The sequence below is a fragment of the Pseudorca crassidens genome, chromosome 1 (assembly GCF_039906515.1).
Source record: "Pseudorca crassidens isolate mPseCra1 chromosome 1, mPseCra1.hap1, whole genome shotgun sequence".
In the NCBI taxonomy this organism is placed as follows: domain Eukaryota; kingdom Metazoa; phylum Chordata; class Mammalia; order Artiodactyla; family Delphinidae; genus Pseudorca; species Pseudorca crassidens.
Window position 1 is genome coordinate 190,386,234 of NC_090296.1, and position 11,502 is coordinate 190,397,735.

The 11,502-nt window shown below is 48.3% G+C and overlaps 1 protein-coding gene across 15 annotated transcripts in view; it reads right to left on the reverse strand.

Annotated features, from left to right (window-relative positions):
• BEND7 (BEN domain containing 7) overlaps positions 1 to 7,735 on the reverse strand; it is a 76,878-nt gene extending 69,143 nt beyond the window's left edge. For 10 of the 15 annotated variants that reach the window (XM_067703760.1, XM_067703740.1, XM_067703749.1 and 7 more), the window contains exons 1-2: positions 7,243 to 7,735; positions 4,910 to 4,993 (exon numbers count right to left, since the gene is read on the reverse strand). In XM_067703760.1, the coding sequence (XP_067559861.1) occupies positions 4,910 to 4,993; positions 7,243 to 7,303 (145 nt within the window). In that variant the 5' untranslated portion in view covers positions 7,304 to 7,735. Of the gene's footprint in view, positions 1 to 4,909; positions 4,994 to 6,670; positions 7,063 to 7,242 lie in introns of those variants that run through there. The other 5 variants (XM_067703784.1, XM_067703789.1, XM_067703797.1 and 2 more) reach the window with 5 other exon arrangements.
• Positions 7,736 to 11,502: the final 3,767 nt, after the last annotated feature.

Here is an 11,502-nt window from a genome sequence, read left to right on the forward strand (position 1 = left end):
CAGGCAGGTCACTGTCATCTCTGAGCTCAGCTTCCCATTTGTCTAAGGGACATAACACCTACCTCATGGTGTGGTTATGATATGAACTCAGTGATTAATGGAAGTATGAGACAGGCCTAGCAGCAAATGCTCCAGAACTTCAGGCAATAAAGTAAGTGCTCTCCAAGGACAACTAAGTCTGCACCCACAGCTGCAGAAGCACAGGTACTTATGTGCACTTACACTGAAAGAAGTCATCAGTGTTTAGGTCTCCTCAAGAGGCTCTCAAATCGGACTTTGCTTGCTCTTGTTTTTGAAGCCATTTTTGGACCCACGGTAGAACCAGGTACACTTTCAGCGCCGCAGGAATTCTCGGAAACCGTCTGGACGAGAGGCTGTTACACAGTGGTGAGGGCACCCTGACAGTTCTGCAGAGGCTGGCAGAGGAGGGCAGGACATGGGACAAGGTGCTCTGGGCTTCTTCCGCCTGCTCCTGGCTGCCCCACTCCCCTTCCACTTCTGTACATATTGGGGTCCCAGCCAGGAGTTCATTTGAACGAGCCTTTCCCGTGCTTAAGGGCATGGTTTTGGAGACAGACAGACCCTGGTTTGTATCCTGGTTCTGTCACTGAGTTGCTTTGTGAAATCCTCAAATTCCTCATCTGTGAAGTGGAAATAATCATATCTTTTATGGGACAAATAATGGGGTAACAAAGTTCTTAGCATGGGGACTCCCGGGGAGGTCCAGTAGTTAGGACTCGGTGCTTTCACTGCCGCCGTGGTCCCAGGTTCAATCCCTGACCAGGGAACTAAGATCCTGCAAGCCGTGCAGTGCGGCCAAAAAAACCAAAGCTCTTAGCATGGTACCCGACACACAGCAAACTCGATGAATGACACCTACTCTTGTTGGCTGCATTTCCAACCCAAAGAGAATTTCGAGACTCTGGGGACCCTGGTAGAGGCCGCTGTCATCAAGAAAGCCATTGAAGAGAGATTCAAAGTATCAGAGACCTACACCCTGCTCGCTTGGCTTGGCGGCCGCACCCTGAGCTTCAGCTTCTGAAAGTTGTGTCACAGACTTTATATTAAAAAGAACAACTAGCTAGACCAGGGCCCGACGCGTATTTGGAGTGCAAGAAATATCTGAATGAATAAATGGACCAGACACCTGAAAAACAGACATGTTTCCTATTTATCTATTACAATAGTAAATCTAGAACAAAATCCAAATATAAAAGATTTGATGGAATGTTTGTATTATAGTTATGAAGAGTAAGTTCATTGTCGCATTAAAATACTTCCTAAAAGTGCCCTGCTGCCGGCTGAGGCCTCTCCGATGATCCCTGGGATTTGCCTGGCTCAACCAGGCGGAGGCAAAAGATCTTTGGATAGGAGACCTGGGTTTACTCCAGGTTCTGCTCCTTAGGAGCAAGTCACTTGAGCTTCAGTTTCTTCCTCTGGGGAATGGGAATAACAACACCGCCCAGGCTACCGCACGGGTCCACCGTAAAGTCGTGGGACGACAGATGGGCCCGCACTGTCCAAACGACAAAGTGCACCTGGCCCTTAAAGTCCGATGACAGCGATGCTCGGCTCTCTACCGAGACTCACATCACCCCTCCCACCTGGAATCTTCTCCAACTCCCCTCTGCCTACCCAAATCCTCCCCTGGTTCGAGATCTCCCCCTTCCAGAGCTTTCCACCCGACCCTGACTGTGACCCTTCCCTCCCAGCTCTGCTTTTGCTCATCGCCCTGAAGGTTCACGTCTGCAATTTATCATGCACACACGCTGTGCGTGCTGTGGGGTGTTTCCAGCTCAGGGGGACCTGCGTGGGGTCCCGGCTGTGGCGCTTGTCCCTTGGGAGACCCGTGGCAGCCCACCTGACACCTCTCAGTCTCATCTACAAAACAGGGATGGCGATAACGCTCACAGATTTGCTCTGAGGAGTAAATGAGATCCTTCACGTCAAGTACTGGACTCAATGCCGGACACAGAGCAAGCACTCAGACAACCGCAGCTGTTACGGGTGACCGAATTTCGCTCCTTCGCTGTGTCCTGAATTTGTCCTATCACCCCAACTGGATTTTAATCCTTGAGAGCAGGGTCCCTGTCCTATCCACTTCTTTGGTTTCCCCTGACCCCACTGCCACTCTAGAAAAGTGCTGAGTTCGTCATGTATTCTCAGAAAAACACCTGTTGAATTGATCAAAACGAATTAAGTTGTTTTTCTCCAAAATAGTGACCCCATCTTTATAGTGGCCCATCACGGCCAACCTGACAAAGCCAATGGCCGCAGGGTAAAGTAACCTCTTCGGATCCCGTTATCAAGTTAAAAATGTGTGAGGAACGCCCAAAGCGCTCAGGCAAGCCATTCACACCATTGAGCTATCCTACCTCGCTGGATGTGCTGCCTGAATCAACAGCCTGAAAATATTCTAGGAAACGGATTTGAGGTGGGAACCTCTGCCAGATTCTGGAGCGTTCTCTTCCCCTGAGACATGAACTGTAATCTTATAGGCGCAGATAGTATCCAAGATGACACATATGTACGTGTGAACACAGAAAATCCCGTACAGCATCCCGAGGGCCATGTGTGAGGAATGCGTTATAGGTGAAACAGTTCTGCTATTTTGCTAACAGACTCCCTTGGATGTCACGGACCTCACGCAGAATTCTACGCCATAATGAGTAATATTATGGGTAGACTCAAGCCATTTACGAAACAAACATGATTTACATTTGTGAATAAGAACTATTAGCTAAATAAAAGTCCACTGTATTACACTGTCAACAACAGAATTCTGATTCTCACATGCTATCAGTAACTATTCTCAATTACTCTAGATATCAGGTTTGTGTCATCGTTTGCTCTTCCACTTTTTTTCTTTTCCAAACTGACCTGAAGATCACAAAAGAGAAATGTTCTTTGGGAACCATATCACACTTTTCCCAGAATGAGCAGAAGACTGAGAATAACCCAGGCATTTTATGCTGGTCCATCTTTTGTCTCTTGATGTCAAAGGCCTCCCTGACCAACAACTGAGAAACTTATCCCAAGCCTGGCCTTTCACTGATGTTCTCTTATCTTCCTGGACTCGAGCTAGGAAAAACGAAGCCAGCCCTGCCCCGTGGAGAGTTTACCTTTTACCGAATTCCGAGCGCTAGCATCTTCCCGCTCTGCATCCTTCACTCTCTCGTACCCAGAATCCACCTACTGTAGAGCGCCCTCACCATTTTTCAAGTAGGGAGCAGAAAGGGGGGGAAAGCCTGCTTTGTTGGAGATGAACGAAACCAAGGATGTGATGTTCTTTTTTATGTTAAATGTACGTTTTTCTACTAATAGGCAAGTTCTTCATTTCAAATGGTTAGATCGGGTGGTGCTTTGATATATAGAATTTCCAACCGATTGAGTTTAGGGAACTGAAAATACAGGATTCTGAGTAAGCTGAAGGAACTGAAGAGAGTACAATCCAGGAATATGCTCCTGCTGGGTCTTAGCGTTTCGCTTGACTGTGAACGTTTTGGGTTCTAGACCTCTGAACAGTAAACAGGTGTTAAGAACAGTGCTGGCCTCAGTCATGCTCTCTGCCCGGATGGAAAGATTCGCGTGCCTCTGGTGCTCACTTGTGGAAGAAATGCCATTATTTCCCTCCTCTTTTACCTCTACTCATTATCTGTTTGACTTCTTGGTCCTTTGCAACCCACCCTTTCTCTTCCTCAAAGCAAAAGAGTGAGAACGCCCCACTGCCTGGCTTCCTCGTTGTTTTAACTGGCAGTACATTGGGTCTGAGCACACATCCTGCTTCCTTAAGACCTATCAACTCTCCCCAGAGATACGGCCATTCTGGCCCTTGCTTTCAATGGCTCTTGCCAGGACCGTCTCCCGTGTTGTTTCCTCGTGTGCGGCACCCGGCTCTCACCCTGCCCCTGGGGCTCGAGGAGGTATTGGGGATGGGCAAGGTGAAGGCCAAGCGCCATGATGTACCCTCCACTCCAACCTCACGGGTACTTCATTCTTCGTGGCAAAACCCTAAATCGTTTAATTTGGGGCTCATGGTCTGCAAAAAACAAACTGCACAGGCAAGGCCCCTCAGGTACAGTATGTGCACCAAAAACCACACTTGGAGAGAGGGGCATCGTCTTGGGGGACCTACTTATCCATCACGCAGCTACTCTTGTCGGATGGCCTCCAAGATGCTGCTTGGCTCTGCTTGGCCCTGGGGTGAGCTGGGAAGGAGGGTGGGGAGAGCAAAGTGTGGCTCTTCTCTCTGACCACCGATGCTGGTGTGAAATGAAAACAAAGCCAGACAGATGAGAAGCGGCTCCGTGATCGCTAGTCCTATCGAGAGGTGGTTCGGCGGACAATCACACTTTTCTCTTCCTTCCGCTTTTTGGCTGGAGAGTTAATTTAATTTTGTCGTGGCAGGATTAGCAACCAGGCCACAGAGGTGAAGGGACATTATCGTCAGACAGCATATTAATCCTCTGTCCCACCCAAGGCAGAGGCAGAACCAAACAAATAGCAGCTTCTTGGAAATTGAATTTCTGTTACCCAGATGTCAAAGATGTAATACCCCAATTACACAAACTACTGCCGGTGAAGCATGCCAGTGAATATGCAATGTAAATGGGGCGAACGCAGAGCCACAGAACTGCACGGTCAGCACCTGGCTCTGGGTGTGAGTGATAATTAGCACTGTGTGTAGACACTAATAAACATTTATGTCTGAAATCACAACTTTTAGCAATGTTAATAAGGGATATATTGGCAATCCGTAAAATAAAAGGTCTTGAAAAGAATGTCAGACATTAAGCAATGGCAGACGTTTCCCATTCTGGCACAATCTTTTTCTTTTTTTTTTTTCCTTCTCTCTAATTGCAAATGGCCATGCTGTCTTGCTGAGAAATTCATTGACATGAGAACCTACCTAAAAAAATGGGTTGTGTCTCTTTGGCCTTCCCATTAACATCGGTGCTGAATTCTGAGATCTTACAGACCTCATGGTGATAATCTGGGGTAAGAAGACAACGAAAAATTAGAATTCTAATGACCTACAAGATGTGAATCAGCAAGAAAGGCTAGCATCTCATTATATATAGTAGGTATAAGCTATACTTTAATTTATAAATATAATTTTCGAGAACTCAGTTAATCACAGAATTTGTAGTCATGGTCATCCCTACAACTTCGCTTACTCTGGAGAAGTACACAGACTTGACATTATTACTTTGACTTTCGAAAATGTTTCTGCTTGATCACACAGTTTTCGCAGGAAATTTGGCCCACGGATGCCAATTACATACGAGGCTTCTTTTCTTCCAAATGACAAGTATGTTTACAAGGAATAGAAAGAAGCTTGCCCAATCAGAGGCCAGGGGAAGATGCCAAATTTATCTCTACAACCCATTTTCATGAGGAGATGAATAGTATGCTTTCGAGTTACCTGGTACTCTCAGTTTACCCAGAAAAACCCCAGGCTTTGAGCAGCTTACAGGCAAGCACACATGAAAAATACTGAGTTGTTATGTCAAGTATAGTATAATTTGGATAAGAAAGTGAGTCTTGCGTTCAGCTACTGCACTTTAATATGCAACCGTTTACGTTCTAAAAATGCACCTGCAGAGCAGAGAGAAAAATCAGACCCATAATTTTTTTTTAAAAAAGGAAAAAAACAAACTTGCTATGTCAGTCAAACTTTAAGACACAGTATTTTACAAGCTTCTCTATAGAGGCTACTGTGCTTTGGCAGTTGTCTGTTTCTAAAAAGTAGGATCGCTTAGGTAAGAAACTAGACGAGGTCCCTTGTTAACAGCGATTCCCTTTTTGGGGCCTTAGACCTCCCAGGACAAGGTCTACAAAACTCCTCTCACTTTTAAGATAAAGTAGTAGGTTTCCTGAGGTCATAAATAAGAAAGCAGCCTACATTCCAGAATGAATCAGATAGACCAACAGGCCAGTCAAATATGGAAGGACTTTTAAAGTACAAATGACTGAGCAATCAACACTGCTGGGGGAACAAAATGTACGTAGAGACAAGGAAAAGCCAAATATTTTGAATACGTAAAACTACTTCAGGCTTTTTTCATTAAACAGTATCCGAACTCAACAGGAGGAAACAGGAGTAGAGCTCCAAAATGTCTATAATCAAACCATTTTCAGAGTAACCCAAAGCAGGCTTTACTGAATCTGCATCATAGTTAGCTCAGCTTAGCTGGAAATTGCAATCGCCCTCTAATATTCATCAGCTTACATGGGACTTCTCCAGGTTGGTAACACAATCGCCTTGCTCTCTGCTCTGATGCCCATGCTAGATAAAACAACAGAGGACCAAAGTGGACAGGTTCTCTGGTTTGGTTCTGACTTCAAGCTGATTCAAAGGCAATACTTAAACAGGAGCATTCTAAACTCAATATTGGGACTTGTGACATGATGGGGAGAAAAAAGTCACCTGCCTCTAAGGTAACACAATGCATTTCGATTTTTTTTTTTACATCTGCCCTTAAGTTCTCATCGTTTTTCGAAGTCACATCAGGAAAAACAGAGACTCTTAACAAGTCACTGACCACAGGCAGGACTATTCAACTTTCCCCTCGCCTGATGAAATAAATCCAAGCCCAGAGACTGCGGTGTACACCTGTTAAATCGTCAGGGGTCGGCTGGATTTTTTTTTTTTTTTAATAATACTTACCTGATGGATAAGTGATCTATTCCAAAACACCTTTCCAGGCCAAATAACGTACCCAGAAAAGACGCTGAATGTCAACAATTCTTATTTGGGCTTGGACACCTAATGAGCGTCTTTCTCCATCTTCCAAACGCCACCAGCACCTTTCTTCCTCCTCTTTGGGGGTTGGAAAACACACCGACCCCCAACCCACCACAAGCACTGGTCCGGGTTGGTGTTCGCACCGCCTGATGGAGAGGCGTCCTCCCCCACCCCGCCGCCGAGCCGCAAGAGTGGAATACCAAAGAAGGCTCTCCGCGCCCCAAGTGTCATTGTTTGCTAATTTCCTGATGTGCCCTCCGACTTGTTTACGCGGAATCACATCCTGCCTCCCCCCGGCACAACTTTCCTCGCCGCCCGGCGGCCGCAGCCCCACCTCGGGAGGGGACCGGGGGGTCCCGGGAGCCCCGGCCCCGCGGGAGTTGGCTGCGCGGCCCGGGCGACGGGCAAGGGGCCGGGGGCTGTTTACGCGGCGCCAAGTCCTCGCTCCGCCGCCCGCACGCCCCCCGCCCGGCCCGGCCCGGCCAGCCGCTTACCTCGGCTCACCAGTTTGAAGCTCTGGGATTTCCTGCTCCGCTTCCTCTCCGAGAACTCCATGGTGCGGCGGGCAGGCGGGCGGGCAGGGCAGGGGCTGCGGCCGGGAGCGGCCAGCCGGCCGGGCGGAGGGACGGAGGGAGCGGCGGCCGAGGCGGCGGCGGCGGCGCTGGCTCTTGTCACCCGGCAGCGGGAGCGCGGGGACCTAGGTCCGTCTCTTGGATCCGCAGGGGGGAGGCACAGGCAAGGGAAAAACCACTCGAGCCCGCCGGGGGCTGCGGCCGGCGGGGCCCGGCGGGAGGCGCTCTCCCGGGAGAAGTTGCCCCCTCCTGGCCGCCGCTCAGCGCGCCCCCCGACCCCGGCTCATCCCCGCTGCCGGGCGAGAAGCCGCCGGAGCCGAACTTTCCGTTGGGGAGCGAGTAGTTGGGGGCGGGGAGGGCGGGCCGGGGCTGCCGGCGCCCTGGGCGCTCGCCGCGGGTCGGCCTGGGCGCAGCTCCGGACGCAGCGGCGGCGGCGGCGGCGGCGGCGGCAGCGGCAGCGGCAGCGGCGAGCGCGGCCCCGGGGACGCGGCGGGCGGGCTGAGGGCGGCGGCGGCGGCGGGGTGCCAGCCGGGTCGGGGCGCTGACCGCCCCCGCGGGAGGAGGGGCGCCGGGAGGAGGCGGCGCCGCCGGGACCCCGGGGCCACCTGCTGGCGGAGCGCGGCTGCCGCCGGCCTGGCCTCGAGGAGGAGCCGGAGGCCGCGGCGCGGCGCTTTCGGCCCGGCCGGCCGGCCCTCCGGTCCCCCCAGGACCGAGGGCCCTGCCCGGCGCGGGGGTCCGGACGCCGGCGCCGCGGGGGTCGGCGAGTCGGGGCGCGGCTGCCCGGGGGGCCCGGCTCCGGGCCCCGAGCTCGCCTGCGTCTCCTCGCCGCTCCCCGGGGCCGATCTCGTTCTCAACAGCCCTGGGTGTCGGGGACCCTCCTGGCCAGCCCACCCCTCGCCTTGGGATTCCGGGTGTGCGAGGGCCAGACTCACTGGTTTCAGGCAAGTTTTAGGGGGAAAAAAAAAATCAACCGAAACCCAAAAACTTACCCATCTGCGCTCTGCAAGGAAAAGAGATTTTAGAATTGACTGATGAGCCGAGTATGGAAAAGAGTGAGCTTCAGTTCTTTACCCCAATACGAGGAGGGTTGTAGGAAGATCGGGAGTTATGTTCAAGGAGAGAACTTGAAATGGGGGCTTTGGGGAGGGCGGAAGGGGTGAGCGGTGCGACGTCAGGGGGTGCCCGAGCGCTCTGCTGACTCTTAGGGAAGAAATGGCCAAGGCAGGTGCAGAGAGCTCTGCCTTCTGGTGTGACAATGCCAGAATAATTGGAGGAAACCGAAAGCTTGTATTAGTTTTATACAATATTCTTTTCTAGGGAGCTAAGAGCACACCATTGCTTTCTCACAACAACTTTATTGTGGGAATGGAAGAGAATTCTATACCACCTGGGACTGGCGGGACAGAAATGTGATCTGACAAGCTTAAGAGTACCGCCACCAAACTGATCATCTCTAGACCAGAACACAAAGAGAGTAAAGAGATGGACAACCCATCCAGCACTGTGACAAGTTCAGGTGGCCTCAAAGGAGTAGAGAGGAATAAGGGGAAAGGGTATGTTGATAAGTGTGGTAACAGGTTCCACTGCGAGTCTCGTTCAAATGAGGAGACAGCAACCTGAGTAAACATATACACACCAGGAAATTAAATCAAGGAACAAGGTAACCCGGCAACGAGTGGAAGCAGAGCCTGGTATGCCTTCTGAGGTCTTATGTTAGGTGGCCTGTATGTGGCAAGTGGGGAGGCTGGTTATACCTGGCATGGAGGTGAGAGAGAGGACCATTCACCGAGTGCGCTAAAGCAAACCCTTAAATAAGAGGTTCTTTACTTTTTTGGTCACTGTCTCCTTGGAGATTATGTTCAGAGCTCAGGGCCTTTTCCAAGAAAATATGTGCAGGACAAAATTTTGTATAGATTTTTTGGAGTTCTAAAAGGTGGCAGAAGGGATTAACGTGATAACAAGGGTTGATCAACTACCCTATTTGGTTCTCTACCATTTTTCCCCCTCTTTCTTTAAAACCAAACACCTAAAGATGTTTTGAAGATTTCTAAAGAAACAAAGCATATGAGGCTGCTCCCTGGGCTGGGACCCTTTCTTTCTTTTTTTGTAATGCCTTTAAAAAGGTTATTCCAGGAATTCCCTGGTGGCACAGTGGTTAATAATCCACCTGCCAATGCAGGGGACACGGGTTCGAGCCCTGGTCCGGGAAGATCCCACATGCCGTGGAGCAACTAAGCCCGTGTGCCACAGCTACTGAGCCCGCGCTCTAGAGCCCGCGAGCCACAACTACTGAGCCCGCGCACTACAACTACTGAAGCCCGCGTGTCTAGATCCCGTGCTCCGCAACAAGAGAAGCCCCCGCAATGAGAAGCCCACGCACCGCAACGAGGAGTAGCCCCCGCTCACTGCAACTAGAGAAAGCTGGCACACAGCAACAAAGACCCAACGCAGCCAAAGATAAACAAATAAAATAAATAAAAACAAACAAACAAAAATGTTATTCCAGAAGCCACAAGGCTGAGCACTGTACTGATGGAGGAACATTTAGGATCGTTCATGCCTTGGAGCATACAATGAGATTTTTATTATGCTCAAGCTATGATAAAATCATTGAAGGTGACACACCAGGAAGCACATCCCTAGGGGGATATTAAAAACTTAGCATTTTCAGTTCAAGTGGGAATATGAATTCCATTTGCTTAAGAAAATAATTTTGATACAGTTAAGAAAAAATGTTTCATTGTGATAATGTTTTAAAATAATGATCGTTCTCCTTGACTTTTTTCCACCCTCATGACCTCATCCAAATCTAATTACCTCCCAAAGGCCCCACCTCTCAATACCATCACATTTGTGGGCTAGGGCTTCAACATAAGAGTTCGGGGACAGGGGACACAGTTCAGTTTGTAGCAGTATTGTTTCTGGTTAATTGAATATACTTTTTGTGTCGGGGTGTTCTGGATAGTCCTGTAGGAGACGTACTAAGGTCACGTCTCTGTTTCAGTAGTTCAAGTTTCCCCAAAGGTTTTAGAACCGCAGGTTTACATATGATTAAAGCTCAGGGAAAACTGGTCAAATATTCCATGACTTCAGGTAGGCCAAATATCTTATCATATGACCATTCTAAAACTCAGTTGATTATAAGGATTAAATGTAGGTTTTAATCTCTGACATAAGACAGGTAATTTGGCCAGAGAACATTTAAGCAATCTTAACCCTAATTTTTAAAACTCCATTTCTGAAAACTCTGTCCTGAGAGGAATAGCATTATGAAGATCTCCATCTTTATTCACAGCCCTGCTGTCCAATAGCAATATAATGCAAGCCATAAATGGAATTTAAAGTTTTGTAGTAGCCACATTTTTAAAAAGTAAAAATAAACAGGTTAAATTTATTTGAATAATATATCTTATTTAACCCAGTATATTAGACATACTATCATTTTGACATGTAATCAATATAAACATATCAATGAGATAGTTTACATTCTTTTTCTGTGTACACTCTCTTGAAAAGGGTGTGTATTTTACACTTAGAGGACAAACCAATTCAGATTAGCCAAATTCAAGTGCTTGACAGCTACATACGGCCAGTGCTACCACATGAGGCGGCTCAGATGCAGAGGAATTACATGATTTCAACCATGCTGTGTACATAGATATGACTACACCTGGTTATTGTTTAACCCTCACAAAGAAGCAGATAAGCAGGATGGTATTAGGGCTCGAGGCTGTTTATAAATCTTTGACTGGAGTCTCTGGAATTGAAAATCCTGTAAGTAGATTCTGAATCCTTCAGGAAGATTTAATAAGTATTAACTTTTCATTTTATGATGATCGCCCTTCAGAAGGGTCATAGAAAGAATAAGAGGCGGCCCTCCTGGAGCCTCAGTTTATCAATTTGTTGCTGGCATAACTCAAGTTTCCACTTTCATTTACTTTATGAGTTTAGCGACTGTAACTTAAAAGACAGGAGGTAATATCTGTAAGAGATTACTTAGGTGAAAATGAGATCTTGGAATGTGTCACCCAAAATGTTACCTTATATTTATATGAGGCTTCTCTTATAGGAACTCAAGAATACTTACACATTATCTAATGCTCTTAATTGCTATAGGAGGTTGGTAGATATTAATATTCCAATTTTGCAAATGAGGACAATCAGTTTTCATAAGACCATTTT